This window comes from Pogoniulus pusillus, chromosome 3, assembly GCF_015220805.1.
Source record: "Pogoniulus pusillus isolate bPogPus1 chromosome 3, bPogPus1.pri, whole genome shotgun sequence".
Lineage (NCBI taxonomy): Eukaryota > Metazoa > Chordata > Aves > Piciformes > Lybiidae > Pogoniulus > Pogoniulus pusillus.
In genome coordinates this window covers 23,899,197-23,918,279 of record NC_087266.1, presented here as the reverse complement: position 1 = coordinate 23,918,279, position 19,083 = coordinate 23,899,197, and the positions used below count along the sequence as shown (strand labels likewise).

Here is a 19,083-nt window from a genome sequence, read left to right as displayed (position 1 = left end):
GTCCTTGTCTGCAAATGTGAGAAGAAAGCTGTCACAACCCCAGGGGGGAAAAAAGCTGATTATAACTAAAACACAGTGTCAGTCTGACATCAGAGTGGAAACCTATCCAAGAGTAAACTTCTGCTGAGAATTCAGAGAAAGATCCACTCAGTGGGACAGGTTCTGGAGCAGGCTTCCAGGGCGTGTGAATACTGAAGTACTTCACTGTATTCAGATGGATGCATTCCAGAAGGGTTTACAGGAGATGATACATCTACCTTATGGAGTCTAGATCCTTCATGTCCCTGCTGACTTGGATGGTATAATGCTGCTATTTCACTTTGACTGTCATTCAGTCTTGGTTCAACCTCTTCTGTGAATTTGGTGTAATTCAGTCTTTGGCCTAGAGTCCTTTGAAAACTTTGATACACTTCTGGAGAATGAACTTAGTTCTTACAATGTTGTGAGATGATTCTGTGTACTATGAACTTGAACTAGGAAGTAAAAGTAGTGGGTTTTGAGAAGTAAAACTTCAGTCTGTATTTCTGAATGGTCTTGTAGCTTTTCCTTCTGGTCCCATTGTTATTTTTAAATCCAGTTTCTATTAAGAAAAGTTTTTTAAAATAACCTTGAGTACATATTTTAATCTTAAACACCTAAAGAAAGGAAGTTAGCTAAAACTTGGTATAGCATGTGGCAGTACGATACTTTCCTCCTCTGCATTTTAATTGTAAGATGGGAAGAATCTTAAGATGCTACTGCAGCATAAAGTTAATAACAAAATAACATGCCTTACTGAATAGATGGGAAGTCACTTAAACATCAAGAAGCATTGTGTAGGTTGTAAATCTCTCAATTTTTGATGTTTAAGTGACTTCCCATTTATTTAGCTTTAGCTGTGAAATTACAAGCACTGTGGCCCTAAGACAGTTTGTAGTTACACCTTTAAAGAATAAACACTCTGTTGCAGATGCTTATAACGAACAGAACAACTTACTCTACATATATATCTGTGTGCGTATCCAAGAGGGAGTATATTTAGGCTGGAGAAGGGTAGATTTAGACTGGTTATTAGGAAGAAATTCTTTGCAGCAAGGATGGTGAGACACTGGAGCAGGTTGTCCAGGGAGGTTGTGGATGTCTCCTCACTGGAAGTATTCCAAGGCCAGAGTAGAGAAGACCTTGAGCAGTCTGATCTAGTGGAGGGTATCCCTGCCCATGGAGGGGGGTGAGAGCTGGAAGTAGATGATCTCTAAAATTCCTTCCAAAACAAACCACTATATGATTCTGTGACCCAAATTTGCTGCAAAAGTCATTGTCAGAATTATTACTACAGCCTCTGTGTGTGTGTGTGTATGTTTTAATATATGGGATTTGGTTTTCTTTATAGTATGTAACCAGCACTGAGGTTCTTTACTGTGTATGCAATATAGCTGATGGGGTATTGGCTGGAGCTGTAATTATGAGATTGGTGTTGGCTGTGGTGTGGGGGGAGGGAGGGCAAGGTTTGCATGCCTGAGATCACAAACAGAATGTGCTATTATATAACTCTGCAGAAGGGATATAGTCCACAAATTGTATTTAATCCGAGTTTTGATACTGTGGCTCTTCTTAACTGCTTTCATCAGTAACATTACAGTTGGTCCTGTAATGCAGAACTACGAGGATCTGATGCTTATCATTTTGCTGTAGCAGAAGGATGGAATTCCCCGATAGCCTAAAAAAAAAAATTAAACATCAGGGTTGTCTTTATGTTTGCTATGGAAGAGCAAACTTGTCAGGGCCGTGAGAATCATGAAAGCCTCTCGCAGCCAAGACACTTTTAACAAGAACAGGTGGAAGAGCTTTAAGCATGCAATGGATAGAGATGCAGCTTCCTTGATAAACTTTGTCATAGGAAATAGGATACAGGGTACCTAAAATCACCAAGTGTCCTTTCATAAATTGCAAAATTAAAATCTGCTGCTATTACTGTAAAACTTCTCCACCTAATCAGGTGGTTTTTTTTCTTGTACTTCCCATTGACTGAGTATGTATACATGCATGCTTTTTTTCCCCCTCTCTTTTATATATGAACTTTTATTAATGGCATTTTGACATAGATATTTTAGATGCCCTGTAGTTTATATGAAGCAGGGTTCTCAGGCTTGTAAACTAAGTAGTACATCACTTGCAAGCCATTAAATTTCCAAGGGCTCTTGAGTGGAATGAGATTAGATTATAAATTTCAAGACAAGATTGGAGATTCCTTGCTTCAGACTTTTTGAGGTAGTGTCATGTGCGTGCAACTCCAGACTAAGATTCCTTCAACAAGATTAATAAATATAAAGAGATATATAGATATCATATATTTAGACAAATATGCAAACTGAATGTGTCAGGGGCATGCTGTGCTATAAATAAGAAAATACTTTTAACCTTTCATTAGAGCAGCTGTTTCCTTGCACTTGATGCAACATCTGCTTGACTGATTTAAGGATCTATTTTGGGCTTCTACTGATACTTGGTGATATATTTATTTTTCTTCCTTTTTTTTTTTAAGTAAAAATACTCCCCATGCATTTTACACATGCTTTGTAGTACATCTTGTAGAATTCTTAGTTTATCTTGATGTGCCTTAGATGTTTCATAGTAGGACTCCAAGAATTGCTTCTCAGTAGTTATCCATCTTGGGGATGTGGGGGAGGGAAAGGGAACTAACATTTTTCACTCCCTCTTCCCACCTTGCTTGTTGCTTATATTGATTCTACATTGTATATTAACTGCAGCAGCCACATTATTTTTAGTTATTTTTCTGTGATGTTCTTCTTTCTTTGTTGATCTTAATGTGCCTGCTTAGTGGGAATAAAAAGAAATGTCTCTTTAATGTTAAGCTAGATGAAGAATAACTTCAGTTCCGTATTAATGTTGTGCCCTAGTCAAATTATAGGTACTGCAGAGGACTAATGCTATGGGTTTTTAAAATCCTCTCCTTGTAGGATCCAAAACAGATAGTTCTAGGGACCTAATGGTTTGGTGTACTGTCTACTACCTAGGAAAGTGTTATGAGCTCCAAGACAGGTAATCCCTGCCATGGACAAACTATGCAGATGAAGGAAAAAAGAGCCTTAAGATAACCTGCATAAAATCAGAGCTGAGTGACTGCTTGGCCAGAGAGAGAAAGCTCGTGGGAGGGATGTCTCAGGGGCCAGTTAAAGTAGAGGAAATGAAGGTGATTGAAGTGAGAGGCAGGAGGGCTGCTGCTGGTGAAGAAACTCCTCACCACTGCTGCCTACAGCAGGCACTGCTGCCAAATATTGGGAATTTAAACAGGTGGCCCATGCCAAAGTACAGCAGTTTGTGACGCAGTCTAAACCTCTTAATTTTTTGACAGTATGTTGGTGTTGTAATGAGATGCATTAATGCTTAAAGGACAAAGATGATGAGGTATAAAGAGAGCAGATGGAGCATGGCACACCGTACCTCCAAAAGCCAGAGAGTGGCAAGCTTGACTTTTGATGAAAAGAACTTATTTTCTGTGTAGACACTTTTATAGTTTCATTTGAATATGTACATAGTAACTGATGTGGTGTTTTAGTGCAAAATGTGGGTCAAGTAGGAGAAATTAGGATTTAACAGAGCAATTATGTCTGTGTATAGGGGCCTAACATAAAAAAACTAGCTGAGAGGAGGGAGGAACCAGCTTACAGAAAGGTTGTTATTGTAATTGCTATGGATCAGCTGTCTGAAGCATTGTTGTGGTGTGGAATACTTTCCACCTGGGCTTGTTTCCCCAAGAGGGATGAAGTAGTAGGAGTCAGGTGAAATATGGAGCCTTGTGCTTTAAGACATTACAGCCAAAATGTCAGTTACGAGTTCAGAGGCTGCATAATTGTAAGTATCAAAGCACAGAAGGGTACTAAGTAACTGAGAAATTGTGTAGTGCAGTATGAAGCTGTACATGCTCTTGGGACACCATCACGGAAGTTGTTTTCATCAGACAGAGGAAATTAATGTTGGTATTATACAAGTATCTGGTGAGACATCATTTAGTATGCCTCAGAAATAGCCATCTGTTTTGAGAAGAGAAAAAAATGAAATGTGCAGAAACTGGTTCCTAGGATTGATCACAGAATATCTGACTGGGAGAGACCTCAAAGATCATACTATCCAACACTTGACCCAGCACTGAAGGGTCAACACTAAATACTAAACCATGTCCCAAAGCACCAGGTCCACACATCCCCAGGAACTCCACCACTGCCCTGCACAGACCATTCTAGTGTTTGATAGCCCTCTCAGTGAAGAAGTACTTCCTAATACGTAGCCTAAACCTCCCCTGCCACAGCTTGAAACCATTTTTATAGCCCTGTTGCTTGACACCAGGCTGGCCCACTCCTTACTCCAACCTCCTTTCAGGTAGTTGTAGGGAGTGATCAGGGTCTCCCTTCCCCTCAGTGTGTAAATGGATATTTCACTAGAGAAATCTTGAGGAGCTGCTCTTGAGTATTTAGCTGAAGCATTGTCTATAGATAACACAGGTGGAAAAAGCTTAGACTCCATCTATGTATTTTACTTAATCTGAAAGACAATACAAGCAAAACAAGTGGACATAGTCTAACCATCGTTAACTTTAGGCACAACATTTTGAAGATGTAATTATGTTAGTCAAGTTTTTTGAATAAACAGGGATAATGGAACTTGATCTGCTTTCTGCCAAATCTTGGTAAGATTTGAAAATAATTCTCTAGTCATTCTGGAAATATCAAAGAAAATGGAACTTTAATGTTTATAGCTAGATGTGTTCTGAGTTTGGTGAATAACTGCCTTTGACTAAACAGCATTCCTGCAGTTTTTCTCCTTTAAGGTTGAATCTTTTTTTCCTTTTGGCAATTTTCTGGTATGCAGCAACACTCATGCAGTAGTTATGGTACTTTCTCAGAGTCAGCTTCCACTTGGCTTCCTTCCTGGGCTAATGGCAGAACTTGTGTGTTCTGAAGGGCATTAGCAGGGAGTCAGAGAGGGGAGCCTAGTCCTTTTATGCTAGCTCTTTATCCTTGCTACACTTTGAAATAGAGACTGAATTGCTTTATGGAGGGGCCATTTTCTTCATTGACCTTGAAGTGTGCAGGGTGATAGAGATTGTAAATTGGATATCTCCATTAGGCGCTTAAAGATAGGTGGGATGAATCCAAGTCAAGAGAGAATAGGTGTGATCTGGAGAGCTTCTGAAATAAGTGGTGAGTAGGTAACTGAGGCAGGGCTGTCATCTTCAGTGGATATGGTGTGCTGAGATTTTTGACTCTGCAGAAGGCTTGAAAATGTTGGATGTCACTGTCAGTTTTTCCATATTTATTTAATCTAGAAAACAGTTTATTAAATTCCATCAAGGAGAACTTTGTTGACTTAAAATGAGAGCCACAGTTTGAGAGTGTGATTTGGAAAAAAAAGTATCTGAGCATTTAGTACGCCAAAAGTTGATGCAGTTTAGGCTTATAGGCCAAAACACAAAAGCAGCTAGACTGAAACTTGTCAGGGGCATTGGTAAGTGCTAGGTACCCAGACACATTTTCTGACCTTGCTAGCAGTTGCTTGGGGAGCCAAAATAGAATCTCTCTTGCTTGGTAAGTAATACTATAATGAGCTCTTCATACAGGTTATTTTAATGCTACACAGAAAAGGAATTCTATTCAGTAACTTGCAAATAGAAGAGAGGAAAATTACAGCTGAAGATGTTGATGGTTCTGTAAAGAAAGTCAGTGGCAGAAACACTGTGATGTAGTGTTATGTCTGTGGAGTTCAAAAAATCTACTTGTAGTGAAAGGCAGTGGTGGAACAAAATTTTGGATTCAGAAGACTGACAGAGATTGAACTTCTGTGTCAGCTGGGACTGAGGAAGGATGCTGCCTGACTCTGGGTTAATTTTTCAGGCTTACATTTCTCTTTTTCATTCAATAAAATATGCTGTCAGTGTGTATTGACTGGAATTTTTATATACTCTGCTGAAAGCGCAGTTGGTTCACTCACTGCCTATCAAAATCTTCTGGTGTTTATCATAAAAAATGCCAGCTGTTAGAATTTCATCTTCTTAGGTTAAGTATAAACAAGTAATTTTATCGACCTCTGACCCTATTTTTAACAACATCTTAAACCATTTTCTCAAGTCACTTTGGCGCTTTCTTCTAAAACCAATGGCAAGTTTTTGGTGGCTTAAAAAAAAAATAAATCAAGTCTTCTTTGAATACTTTCCTAATGCTTTTTTTTTTTTCCCCAGATAAATTTGCGCCTCATCTTGGTAAGTGGGAAAACGAAAGAGTTCCTGTTCTCACCAAATGACTCCGCTGCAGACATCGCAAAACATGTGTATGACAACTGGCCCATGGGTGAGTATCCATGTCTGGCTTTGGCTTCTAAATGGTGAGCTAGGAGCTTCCCTGTATTTTCAGACTAAAGTGTCAATAAACCAATCTCTGTTCTCAGCGTTCAAATTAAGTATGTTTATTGTGTATTGGGGCATAGATTTACATAGAAATACAATTGTCTTATTGTCTTCTTTTCCCTATTTCTTCAGTTGGGCAAATACTTAGATGTCTGGACTATTTCCTACTTCATTTCTGTTTTTTTCCCCAGACTGAAGTACTTTTCTTGATCAGTTTTGTTAGAGGATGGAGTAAATGTGTAGAAATGTTGGAAATACAAAAGTTCTTATGTAAGCTAATCTAAAATGTGGCATGTCAGAAGAATATATTAGTGAAATTGGGTATGAAGTACTTATTCTTCACTGAACTGTATTGGGAAGGATCTGTAATAGTTGTATTTTCCCACAAAGGAAAAATAAGAAAGAAAAAAACACCATGAATATAAAAGAACTTTTAAAGAGACAGTAAAAGACTGAGGGAAACTGAGGTTGTATGGAAATATTTGGTGTTGTGCAGGAGTACTACCCTCTGAAAATGAAACTGAAAACCTAAGATGTGTATTCACATATATGAATAGTTCCACAAAAAAAAAAAAAACCAAAGTGCTTCTGTTCTCACCAACTATGATTTCATGGGAAAATAGCCAGAACAGACGTAGCATTGCATACAATGAAAGAAAATGCTTATTTTCACAGTATCACAGTATCATCAGGGTTGGAAGAGACCTCACAGATCATCAAGTCCAACCCTTTACCACAGAGCTCAAGGCTAGACCATGGCACCAAGTGCCACGTCCAACCTTGCCTTGAAGTGCCCCAGGGACGGCGACTCCACCACCTCCCCGGGCAGCCCATTCCAGTGTCCAATGACTCTCAGTGAACAACTTTTTGGTACAGGTTTCATCTGGGTTGCTGTTCTGATGTTAAGAAAGACTACTCTTTACACAAACTAAACCATTGCAGCATCTATTTCAGTACAGCATTTATCAGACATACGTGATTCATGCAAAAAAGTTAGTGTTGATAATCGTTTTTTAGTCCTTAAACTGGTCTTTCAGGTGAGGAAGAACAGAGTTTCAGGGGACTTGTTTGTTGTTTGTTTTGCTGGGATGTGGCAGTATGTACTTAATAGAAGGTGCAGTGAAGGAGGAGGTTTTTAGTCCTCTGAAGATGTAAAATACTTTCACTCTTAAGAAATATGGTTGATGTATCATTTGTGTAGCTACCGTATGTATTTTAATATGTGCCTACAACATAATTGTGGTGGTAAAGAGTTCTTTGTGTACTTTGATCTGTATTGGTAAAGGCAGAACAGTTTTTTTCACTCATTTTTTTTTTTTTTACTGAACACAAAGGTTGCAGATCGAGTTTAAAGTTGGGAAGGTACCCGGACCTTAAGGTCTCTTTATTACAGCAAAAGAAAAGTAGAACTGGACATGGAATCCTAAGTTCAAATACCTGCTCTCCCAAGGGAGTGCCGTAAATCTTGATGAATATTTAGTTGTCTGTGCAAAGAGTAGTGTCAATTTAAAAGACTGAGGAGAAATGTACTTCAGAATAGCATATAGGTTTATACAAACATTAGCCCACTAGCTGTTTTCAGACTGAGAGTGCTTTTCTTTGTCACAGGACTGAGAAATTTTCATGAGGACTGAAGTTCCCTTGAAAAAGGCATGACATGAAATTATTATTTCTACCTTCCGTTTTGACTTGTGATCTTGTCAGGGGGGAAAAAAAAGTCATGAAGTAGCCTCAGTCACATGTTGTCAGAATTAAGGGATACCTTCTGCTTTTGGCAATACAGTTGTTAATTAAGAATCTCTTGACTTGTAGTGGAAATCACCAAACTTCTATTTTTATCTAGGTACTTGGACTCCCCACATTTTCTTCTGAATGATGTTAATTTTTTTTTCTTGTAAAGCAATTATTGCTTAACTTAAACAGAAAAGAAGAAGTTGTAGATAAATATTTTCTCCTTGGCTCATTTAGTCACCAGTGGAAATTAAAATTTGAAAATGTGTCAGGAAGAAATGTTTCAGACTGTCAGCCAAGAAGCAGGAATTAAAAGGATGGGTAAACTGGCAGCTTAACAATGAGCAAATACCTGTGCCAAAATACAGGCTGTCTTCTTTTGATTACTGTTTTACGTCATTATGGCACTGTGAACTAGCTGAACCTTGTCTCTCTCCAGCCATAGCCTAGTGGAGTTCAGACCTATGGATTAAAAAAAAAGAAGTTTGGCATCTTCTGATATATCATTTACCTCTAGCAGTGTGGTAATACTTATCTTTATCATAGCTAACTTCACAGAGCAGCAAAAAGGGCATGTGCTTGAATTGCAAGACAATTGAATCAGACCCTGAGTGGAAATACTTGAAATTCAAATAGCTCTGGGTGCTTAATTTGATCTAATCTTATAAACTAGGCACATGGCAGCCCCTGGGGATATTGCAGCCTCTGCTGTGGATGCCAGCCCTGCCTCCTCCACCGGGCTGCAGTGGCTCGTGTGCCTGCCTCTCTGCCTGCTCGCTTTCTTGCACCAGATGCCTCTCTCAGCACTCTGTGCAGCCGTGGCTTTTGTTAGACAAACTTCCCCCTTCTCCTCTTTTCATTTCTACTTAATTCGTGGTGCCAGTCGCTACTGCCTGTATGTTAACTGTGTGTTCCCAGTGAACAGGTCGGTGTCTGTTGCTTGTCCTGATCCCTTGCTGAATATTCATTTTGGTATATAAACACTACAAAAGCAGAAGGAACCACCATTTGTGAACAGCTGTTGCCAGATATCTGGTCAGCTAAGAAACAGAAGACGTTGTATTCCCAGAGAGTGCATTGAAATTCAGCATTTCGAGTTATTATAATATTTGTTCTGAAAGAAAAAAAAATAAGTATGTATTTATTTGTTGGTCACATTGTAACTGGGAATAGTAAAAGAGAAGGAAAAGATCATTTAAGCTTAATAAATTATTGATGATGACTTAAGCATTATAGGAAATGCATTACAGGAAAATGCATGCTTGCTTTTCCTGAGTGACTGTTTGCCACATTAAAGACATCCCCAGATCGTCCTTTGAGAAGTTCCTTAAAATGTGTTCTGTGAGAGCCCTCTGCTCCGGCTCTCCACGGTGGCGCTTTGGGGCTGCTCGGGTCACTGCCCCCTCTGGACATTTAACCGGTCGGATCTGGCCATCATCGAACACAGCTGAGCAGCCTGTCCAGCGCTCTCGGTGCTGCGAGCTGAGAAGCCTGTTTCAAATGGCCCAGCACATTCGCTTTGGATGTGTGTGTGGCTGCTTTGCGTTGCTCGAGAGCGGCTCCAGCTAGACCATGAACTGGTCAGGGGTATGGCTTAAGAATTTTTTTCTGGAGGGGAGGAAATTAAGGCACTTTTAACCAAGTGGCTATTGAGCCTCAGGAAGTGACTGGTGAAATAGTTTATAAAATGTTTTGTAAGTAGTAAATGTGTAGCAAATATCTCAATCAAATTTTTGTGTAGGACTTGTATATGTAGTAAATACTTCAGGCAATCAGTGTAGCACGTTAGTAATGTTTATATTTGCAGGCATAAAATGATGTGTTTCTATGCCCAATGTCAAATAATAAATTAAAAATAGATTTCAGAGCTGCTAGCCTTGAATTATCTTTGTGTGTCTGCAGTCTAGGCTTTCTCTGCAGTGTTTCCTGCAAGAGAATCCTGTTCTTAGCTTTCTTCCTGAGTAAAAGGCAAGACAAGGAACAAAACGTGTTTTTATTGCAACATAACTGTGAAAATTCTCTCTTTACAGACTGGGAGGAAGAACAAGTCAGCAGTCCAAATATCTTGCGGCTTATTTATCAAGGGAGGTTTCTTCATGGCAATGTGACATTAGGAGGTATGAAAATAATTCTCATACGTGTTACAGCTGGGTGAAGGAGACATATTCACAGTGCAGTAAATACTGCTTTACTCTTCAAGATCACAATATGGCTTGCTGTTTGTCCTTAAACTTTGAGAGGTACCACCTGGCAAGCCAAATCTCCTTTTGTATAAGAAACAGTAGTACAGCTTTTATTTGTTGTTTTTCTAAATTGAATGCTTCGTTCCTTCAGCCTTACACTGCACTTGCAGGCTAAGCTTCTTAATAAATGTGTGAAGTATCTTTAGAAGTTGGGTAAAGATCATGATAATTGTTAAACAATACTTTAAATCTCAGTGCAATGAAGGAAGGCACCTTATGAATGAGAATGAGGGGAAGCATTCTTGCTGTCCAGTGCTCTCCCAGGGATACAATTGCATAGTTATGCGAAAACAAAAGTAAATGGCTTCGCTTCATATGCTAAGGAAATGCAATTCAACTATGCCCCCTTGTGGCAAGTTATTTCCCACAGCGATACGGTTTGATGGGTTATCTTTGGAGGATATACTAGACAAATCTGTAACAGTAATCTTTCCATTTGTAGATAAAAGCTGCCGGTGTGAATATGAGCTATACCCATGACTAAACAAAATTACTCTCTTCTGTGCACCTCTTTAAGAATAAAATAATGCTCTTCCTTTCTGTCTGTGTTCAGATTGCTAATGCACTGGTCCTCAAGTGCAATACAAAGAGCAGAATATAATGCAAAATCACCAATGAAATATCTTTGAAGATAAGATAAACCTGAGAAGAGTATTTCTGGACTGCTAATGATGGTCTTTCCATGAAGAAGTGACTGGAATGACACAGCCATTGATTCCCTTGCTACTGTTACCGATTTTGGCTAGTGATGTACTTTTAGAATAGATTTACTCTCCATATAAATCAGTCTTTAATGCTGCTGTATATACAAATGAGATCATTGTCAGTTCAGCTGGGAGAACTCTGACAGTTTTATTCACTCCTTAATTAGTATGTTTACCAGGTGCCAATGAGTGCAGCTAGTAACAGTTGAAGTAGGGTTGGAAGACAAATGTTACGGCTCAGATCAAGCTGCCAATTATAGATAAGGTGCTAGTTTTACTTTATATTTTCCAGGCAAGGATAGCTAAATGGAGTTTTCTTTGCCATTCATCTCGAGGTATTACTCTTGACCACCAGTTCCCTTAAGTGACATTTACCTAAATGCAAAATTGCTTTGAATATTTGTTTAATACATGTAATATGTCGTTTAACAAATTGAGCTGTGAAAAAATACTTGCATGCTGTTGACTCTTGCATTAACTCAGGTCTCTAGATTTTGAACACTCACTTGGATTCAGGGCATTGTAGTTCATGCTAAATCACTCATGCATTGCAATTTAATCACCGTGATTTTTACTGTAAGGATGTTCCATGTATGTTAGTGCTTTTCAAAGATCTTTTTGTTGCTATATTGTTTTTAAGAAGAAGAATCACCAAAACATAGGCTTGCTTCATCCAGTCCTAATAAAGCTATCTGGAGTTGGATTCTACAGCCAAAGAGGAACAGCTAATCATGAAGCAACCTGAAAAGACTGTTGCTTCAGTTTGTGGTGTTGGTTTTATGTAACCTGAAGTGAACCAGTTACCTTTAAAAGGGGGAGGGGAGTTTCTTGCTAAACACAATATTTAGTTTCCTATGCTGTTACAATAGAGTTCCATTATGCTTTTCTATCTGCAGCTCTCTGTAACTGTGTTTTATTTGCTTTAGGTAATTAGGAAATATTGACTGGAATTTGGACCAACTGTGTACTGAGAGTCACTTTACCAACTAGTGAAACAAAAGTTTCCAAGGAAACAGTTCAGTGCTTCCTTCTTCAACAAAAGTCCATTTTTGTTCATATTTTAAAATGACATTGTAATGTTCTAGATGTAACCTCACATATCTATGTAGCACTTCAGGAATTTGAGACTCCTGTAATCTAAGAAGCATCAAAAAAATGACAAATTGATAGGAAAAAATGGCTTTTTGAGTAGAAAAATTTCTTTTAAAGAAGCCATCTCTTTTGTCAGCTTCTCTGAATGCTGTGTGCCTGGAGGAATGCTAGGGCTAATGGCTTTGGAAGTGGTAAAGAAAAATAAACCCGCCTGTAAAGCTTGCTGTGCCAGATTTGCCTGCAATCCTTGAGCCACGCTGTTGAGTTGTGCCCTGTGAAGGGCTAGGGAGTTAGCTAGCAAGGCAGAGTTTGTTGTTCAGCTTCCAACACAAAATTTCATCCTTCAGCTGATTTTTGGTCTGCAGCTTGCATATGAAATAATGTTAATTAGGGAGGTGACATATAACTGGCAGCTCTTTTTTTCACAGATAATGGTAAGCAGCAACATTTTACTTCCATATTTAATGGGGAAGAGGGAAGGAAAGCCAACACACCATGTGTTATAGATGTGCCAAAAGAAGGCTGACAATAGAAAATTTGGAATAAAAGTGGAATTAAACACATGAGGAGAGAGTTAAACAGAAGTATAGTTTAAGTGGAAGAAAGGAATGAATGAAGACAAGAGCAAGGAATGATTAGTGAGCATAGGTTAAGGTACTCAGATTGTCATGGTGCTACAAGCAAGGAGGTAGAAATAGCTAGTAAGAACTTGTGTGAGCTGTACACACTGAAATTAGTTAATTGAAATATTGGCATATTTGACTTGATTACTGTAAATGTTTAATCTCCACAGCTCACTAATCAAGTCTCCTCAAGTGTCTTGATACTAGAAAAAACCATCCCTAATCTGATTAGTTTATATTGTTTTGCTCTTCCTTGTGATGGCTCCTGAGGAGTTTGTCATGAAGACAACTCTTTTCCTTTGGATTTACCAGACTGTTAATATGCTCTTTGCAGAGTTTTCAGTGGTTTGACAGAATCAAGTAGCTGAAATACTTAATCCTTGTCAAACTGAGCTATCAATAACTTCTAGTTGCAGGCACAGGCCATGCCTCAGGAAAGCCTAAGCAACTGACTTTGTAAACTAAAATTGGAACATTTATAGAGATGACTTTACCTGAAGCCACTTCAAAGAAGCTTGTGGAGCTGTGTACCCCTTTGTAGGCTTACACCTGTGTTTAAAACATAACTTGCCTTTTATTTCTCCAGACAAATGCATGGGTAATGAACATGAATAATAGCACTGTTGTAGCTCAGCTTGTATTGAAGACATGTAGTAACCAAATACAAGGTTTATTAATTTAAATTTTTAGCACCAAATCTTGGTTATTTTCTGTTGTGATTAAAATAGAAGCATTTTTCTCTTCAGTTACCTTCAGGTTTGTTGGACACTTGTTATTCATTTATTCACTTAAAATTTCTTGGTATGCTACATGTGAAAATAAAAGATGTAAGCTGAATTTGAGACAACAAATTCTACTCAAGTCAGAAGGACTTGTGTGTTTAGGGTTAAATTGTTCTTATATTCATCACCAACATTTTTTTCCTTTATAAAGGAAGGAGGACAAAACTTAGAGTATCTTTTACCTTACATTTCTCAGATAAGAAAGATCCTTAATCTTATGAGCTGGGGAAAGGAGATAAAACCACTAATGTAAAATAACTTGGGAAAATAACTTCACTCCAACCAAATAAGTGGAAGAAGTCAAAGCTCAGAGTATTGAATCTGGCAATGGGAGTCTGCTAAATATAATGAGCAATAGAGAATCCTTTCCCTTCAAAGAGACTAAAAGTTTTGATAAGTGTTATACAGTGCTATACAGCCATAAATATATCATGTTGGTATGCATAGATCAGAGCATGAAATCCATTATTTTAGCATCAGAAACAAGTAGAACTGACTGCAGAAAGCTCAGATTTGGTTATTTTGTGTCACTGAAACTCACCAAGGCAGCATTGTGAGAACTACCATATCTGTCTTGTAATATTACTCTGTAACATCAGCAGCTGCATGTGAGAATAGCAAATTTAAAATGTTTAAAGGCAAGAAGTAGATAGTTTTTTTTTTAAAAATCTGTGTCATGGATCAAAGTGAGTTTTGGGAAAATCTGTTTTGTAACAGTGGCTCAGTATTGGATGTCTCAGGAATTGGCCCTTTTTTTTCAACCTTATCAATAAAGAGTACTTAGCACCTGAGCCTTGGTATGAATACCCACTTCTACTTTTACTTAACAGAGAAGAGCTGTTTCCTAGCAGAAATATCATGTCTCTAAGAACACAGTGGTTTAAGTGGTGATTATCAGGTCCCAAGACCTTGATCTATAAAGCTTTAGCCAGAAACACCTTTATAAATCCATTTAATAAGTGATTCAGACCTAATTCATAGAATCGTAGAATCAACCAGGTTGGAAGAGACCTCCAAGATCATCCAATCCAACCTAGCACCCAGCCCTAGCCAGTCAACTAGACCATGGCACTAAGTGCCTCAGCCAGGCTTTTCTTGGAGACCTCCAGGGACGGTGCCTCCACCACCTCCCTGGGCAGCCCATTCCAATGGGAAATCACTCTCTCTGTGAAGAACTTCTTCCTAACATCCAGCCTAGACCTACCCCACCACAACTTGAGACTGTGTCCCCTTGTTCTATTGCTGGTTGCCTGGGAGAAGAGGCCACCCCCCACCTGGCTACAATGTCCTTTCAGGTAGTTGTAGACAGTAATAAGATCACCCCTGAGCCTCCTCTTCTCCAGGCTAAACACCCCCAGCTCCCTCAACCTCTCCTCATAGGGTTTGTGTTCCAGGCCTTTCACCAGCTTTGTTGCCCTTCTCTGGACATGCTCCAGCACCTCAACATCTTTCTTGAATTGAGGGGCCCAGAACTGGACACAGTAGTCAAGGTGTGGCCTGACCAGTGCTGAGTACAGGGGAAGAATAACCTCCCTTGTCCTGCTGGCCACACTGTTCCTGATGCAGGCCAGGATGCCATTGGCTCTCTTAGACACCTGGGCACACTGCTGGCTCATCTTCAGCTTACTGTCTATCAGTACCCCCAGGTCCCTTTCCTCCTGGCTGCTTTCCAGCCACTCAGTCCCCAGCCTGTAGCGCTGCTTGGGGTTGTTGTGGCCCAAGTGTAGAACCCTGCACTTGGCCTTGTTAAATCTCATCCCATTGGCCTCTGCCCACCTATCCAGCCTGTCCAGGTCCCTCTGCAGGGCTCTCCTACCTTCCAACAGATCAACACCTGCTCCCAGCTTGGTGTCATCTGTCATCATTGTATGAACTTCTGAAGAGTTGCTAATCCAGTGTTAGTTTCAGTTGGGTATTTGGTAGAAATAAGACTGCTGTAATGTATTAATACATCTCCCTTTCTCCTTTTGCAGCATTAAAACTTCCTTTTGGCAAAACAACAGTGATGCATTTGGTGGCTAGAGAAACATTGCCAGAGCCAAACTCTCAAGGTACACTGTCCACTAGATGTATTTTGTACTCAAGTACACAGCAAAGGAGTCAAGTCTCTCACAGGCTTTTTGAGTATTTCACAGTAAAGTTCTTCTGGTCTTCTGTGAAGGAAAAATGCTTTTGTATAGGTTGATCATGGAAAGCTAAGAAATTAACTTGCTGGGTTAATATTTTTGTAGAAACTTACTCAAAGTTAAGCATTAAAGCTTTAATTTTTATTGTTCAAAGCTAGTTCTGGTTTACTTTTTTCAGTTAGATCTGCATGTGTTTAATAATAATAAATAAAAAAGCCCATACTTTTGTCAAGCATACTTACTCACAGAATGATATCACTGCTTTAGAAATTGTAAGCAAAACTTTTTTCTTGCTCCACAGGTCAAAGGAACCGTGAAAAAACTGGAGAAAGCAATTGCTGTGTCATCCTGTAAACCCTGTTAGCTTTACCTGCTAAGTGTGATGTAATATAGTCTTTGTCTTTCATGCTGCTGGAATAGAAGAGGCCCTACCTTGCTTCAGACACCTGTAGGAAGAGCCTGTCTGTAAATCCATGGAACTGAAATATTAAACGAACACTGTCTCATTAGTCAGAAAGATCTATGAACACTTTCATTGGATTTTATTGTTCTGGTTTTGTTTTTTTGGCGTTTGTTTTTTTTTTAATTCCTCCTTTTTGTTTGTTGAATAATTTTACAGTACATTGATTCTTGAAAGAACTCATTCTCCAGAAAAGTTAATGTGGTGAGTTTTGGTTGGTGTTTTTTTTTTTTCTCATAGCAGGAGTCATTTTGCTACCACAAAAATCTCCATTAACTGGATCTAACCAGTCAAGCTTTCTAGATGCAATTTGCACTAAATATGGTTGACAGTGTATTTCTCATCAACGACCTCTAACAATATTTGAGACATCTAATAATAACCTACAATGTGTAATGCAACACTGGAAAAATAGTATGAGTAAAACAAATCTCACTTATGGCCAAATCAAAGGAAAAAACTGTTAAGTCAATTCTACCTACGTCAACCTTGGTGGCCAAACTGGCACAGAATACTAACTAAAGCAAGTCTAACTATATATATTTTCACTGCAACAAACAAGCAAGCAAGCAAACAGAAAAACTATGTGCCTGTAATTTAAAAGCACTCTGTAGAGGGCTGATGAAACTGATTTTTTTCGTTACTGCGTGCACTCTGACCTCGTACGTTAGTTGAGTGCTTATTCAGACAGCACAAACAAGTGCAGAGAGTGCATTTCCTAGCCTTAATATGGGAGGGGTAATTTCCTGTAGTTCATAGGCTTTTATTATTGTGCATAAATGTTAGAAAACATCATTTACTAATCGATTTTATGTATTTGAATATTGGCAATTGGTGTTTTTCAGTCATTTTCTCATCTGTACCTTAGCATCCAGTGTCATGCTTCCTCATTAGAGACTTCAAAAGAACTATTAAAAGTTTAAACAAACAAAAAGAAAAAAACCTCTGCCATAGTACTAGTTTTGTTTCTTTATGCAGTCTGCATTCGGTATTAGTGCTTGCAATTGTATTAAAATCAGAAGCTGATTTTTAGAAGGCATACATAATTAAAAAGGATGCCATTCTTTTATTTCATATCAATAATTTAAACGTTGATATGGCGAAGAAATTTGCACAGCACTAAAGCATGAGCTAGTTTCATCTAAACCTGTACAAAATAAAAAATAAATAATAATAATTAAAAAAAAAAACTTAAAAAAAAAAAAATAAAAGATTTTATATTTTTTTTTCACTGAGGAGGAATTCTTCCTGGGTGAAATTACAAATACCTGTAGAATATATTTAATTAAAGAAAAAAAAAATCTTATAAAATACATAACTATAGAAGTTAAATATAGATTGGCGTGTAGTATAGTAGAACAATATTCCATATAAATAGCTTTAGCCTTTAAAAAGAAAGAAAAATGAGTCACAGGTTGACATTGTGTTCTGTACTTAAGTGTCCACAACTCTTACTGGTGTTCTGTGTAACCATTTGGTTTGGTTTTGGTTTGGTTTTTCTTCCGAATGATTGGCATCATTGAAATGTAATCAGGTTATTTTACTCATTGTTACGGCTTTGATGAAATGCTTTATATGCGGTAGGTTTACAAACAAATATTGTTCATACTGATCAGAATTAAATTTGTATAGAGCAGAGTTTTAAAATGAAATGTAAATAGCACTAAACATTTTCTTTCTGCAACCTGTACTGATAGACTCTTCTGTAAACTAAATAAAAGAATATTGTAGTGCATTTTGGTGGTGGCTTAAGGGTTGTAATTGGGTCTGTATAACTGCTTTTAATATTACTTCTTGATCTGGAAACTAAGGATTCTATTTTATTTATTATAAATGGCAGGGGAGGCTGCAAAACCTGCTGAAAACCACTAATGGGGTTTATCACTTTGGGTTTATTTTCCTGCCCTGTCAGAAGAAGGTGGCCTTGAGGGTTGGTGGTTTGTGGTCTTTTTTGTGTTAGAGCAGAATGCAGGCATAGACAGCTGCTCTTGCAGGCCTGTCACACCCTGGTGTACCTCTCTGGAACGTGTCCAGAGAAGGGTGACAAAGCTGGTGAAAGGCTTGGAATACAAACCCTATGAGGAGAGGCTGAGGGAGCTGGGGGTGTTTAGCCTGGAGAAGAGGTGGCTCAGGGGGGACCTCATTGCTGTCTACAACTACCTAAAGAGAGGTTGTAGCCAGGTGGGGTTTGGTCTCTTCTCCCAGGCAACCAGCAACAGAACAAGGGGACACAGTCTCAAGTTGTGCTGGGGGAAGTATAGGCTGAGTGTTAGGAGGAAGTTCTTGACAGAGTGATTTGCCATTGGAATGGGCTGCCCAGGGAGGTGGTGGAGTCACCGTCTCTGGAGGTATTCAAGAAAAGCCTGGATGAGGCACTTAGTGCCATGGTCTAGTTGATTGGATAGGGCTGGGTGCTAGGTTGGACTGGGTGATCTTGGAGGTCTCTTCCAACCTGGTTGATTCTGTGTTTCTATGATTCTCTCCAAAATTAAGTGCTGTGAGCTTCTGTAGTCTTCACTTACAGCAAAGAGCATACACAGAGCTCTTAAGGCCTTGGGAATTCAGATGGCAGCATTATTGTGTGCTCATTGCCTAAGTGAATCTTGGGAAGGGGGATTTCACAGATTGCATCCGGTTGGAAGCAACCATCAAAGGTCATCTTGTCTAACTGCCCTGCAGTCAGCAGGAACACCTGCAACTAGATCAGGCTGCCCAGGACCACATGGAGTCTGTTCTTGAATGTCTCCAGGGATGAGGCCTCAACACCACCAGTGTTTTACCAGTAAAGAGCTTCCTCCTTATATCCAACCTGAATCTACCCTGCTCCAGTTTCAAGCCCTTGACCCTCATCTTGTCCCTGCAAGCCCTTTTAAACAGTCCTTCCTCAGCCTTCCTGTAGGTTCTCTTTGGATACAGAAGTGTAGC

General features: G+C 39.0%; 1 protein-coding gene across 1 annotated transcript in view; it reads left to right on the top strand.

Moving 5' to 3' along the window:
- The window catches only part of UBL3 (ubiquitin like 3), a 62,728-nt gene extending 44,835 nt beyond the window's left edge, over positions 1-17,893 (top strand). The window contains exons 2-5 of the mRNA XM_064172637.1: positions 6,233-6,341; positions 10,159-10,245; positions 15,546-15,623; positions 16,000-17,893. Coding sequence (XP_064028707.1) covers positions 6,233-6,341; positions 10,159-10,245; positions 15,546-15,623; positions 16,000-16,052 — 327 coding nt within the window. The 3' untranslated portion in view covers positions 16,053-17,893. The remainder of the gene's footprint in view (positions 1-6,232; positions 6,342-10,158; positions 10,246-15,545; positions 15,624-15,999) is intronic.
- The last annotated feature ends 1,190 nt before the right edge of the window (positions 17,894-19,083 follow it).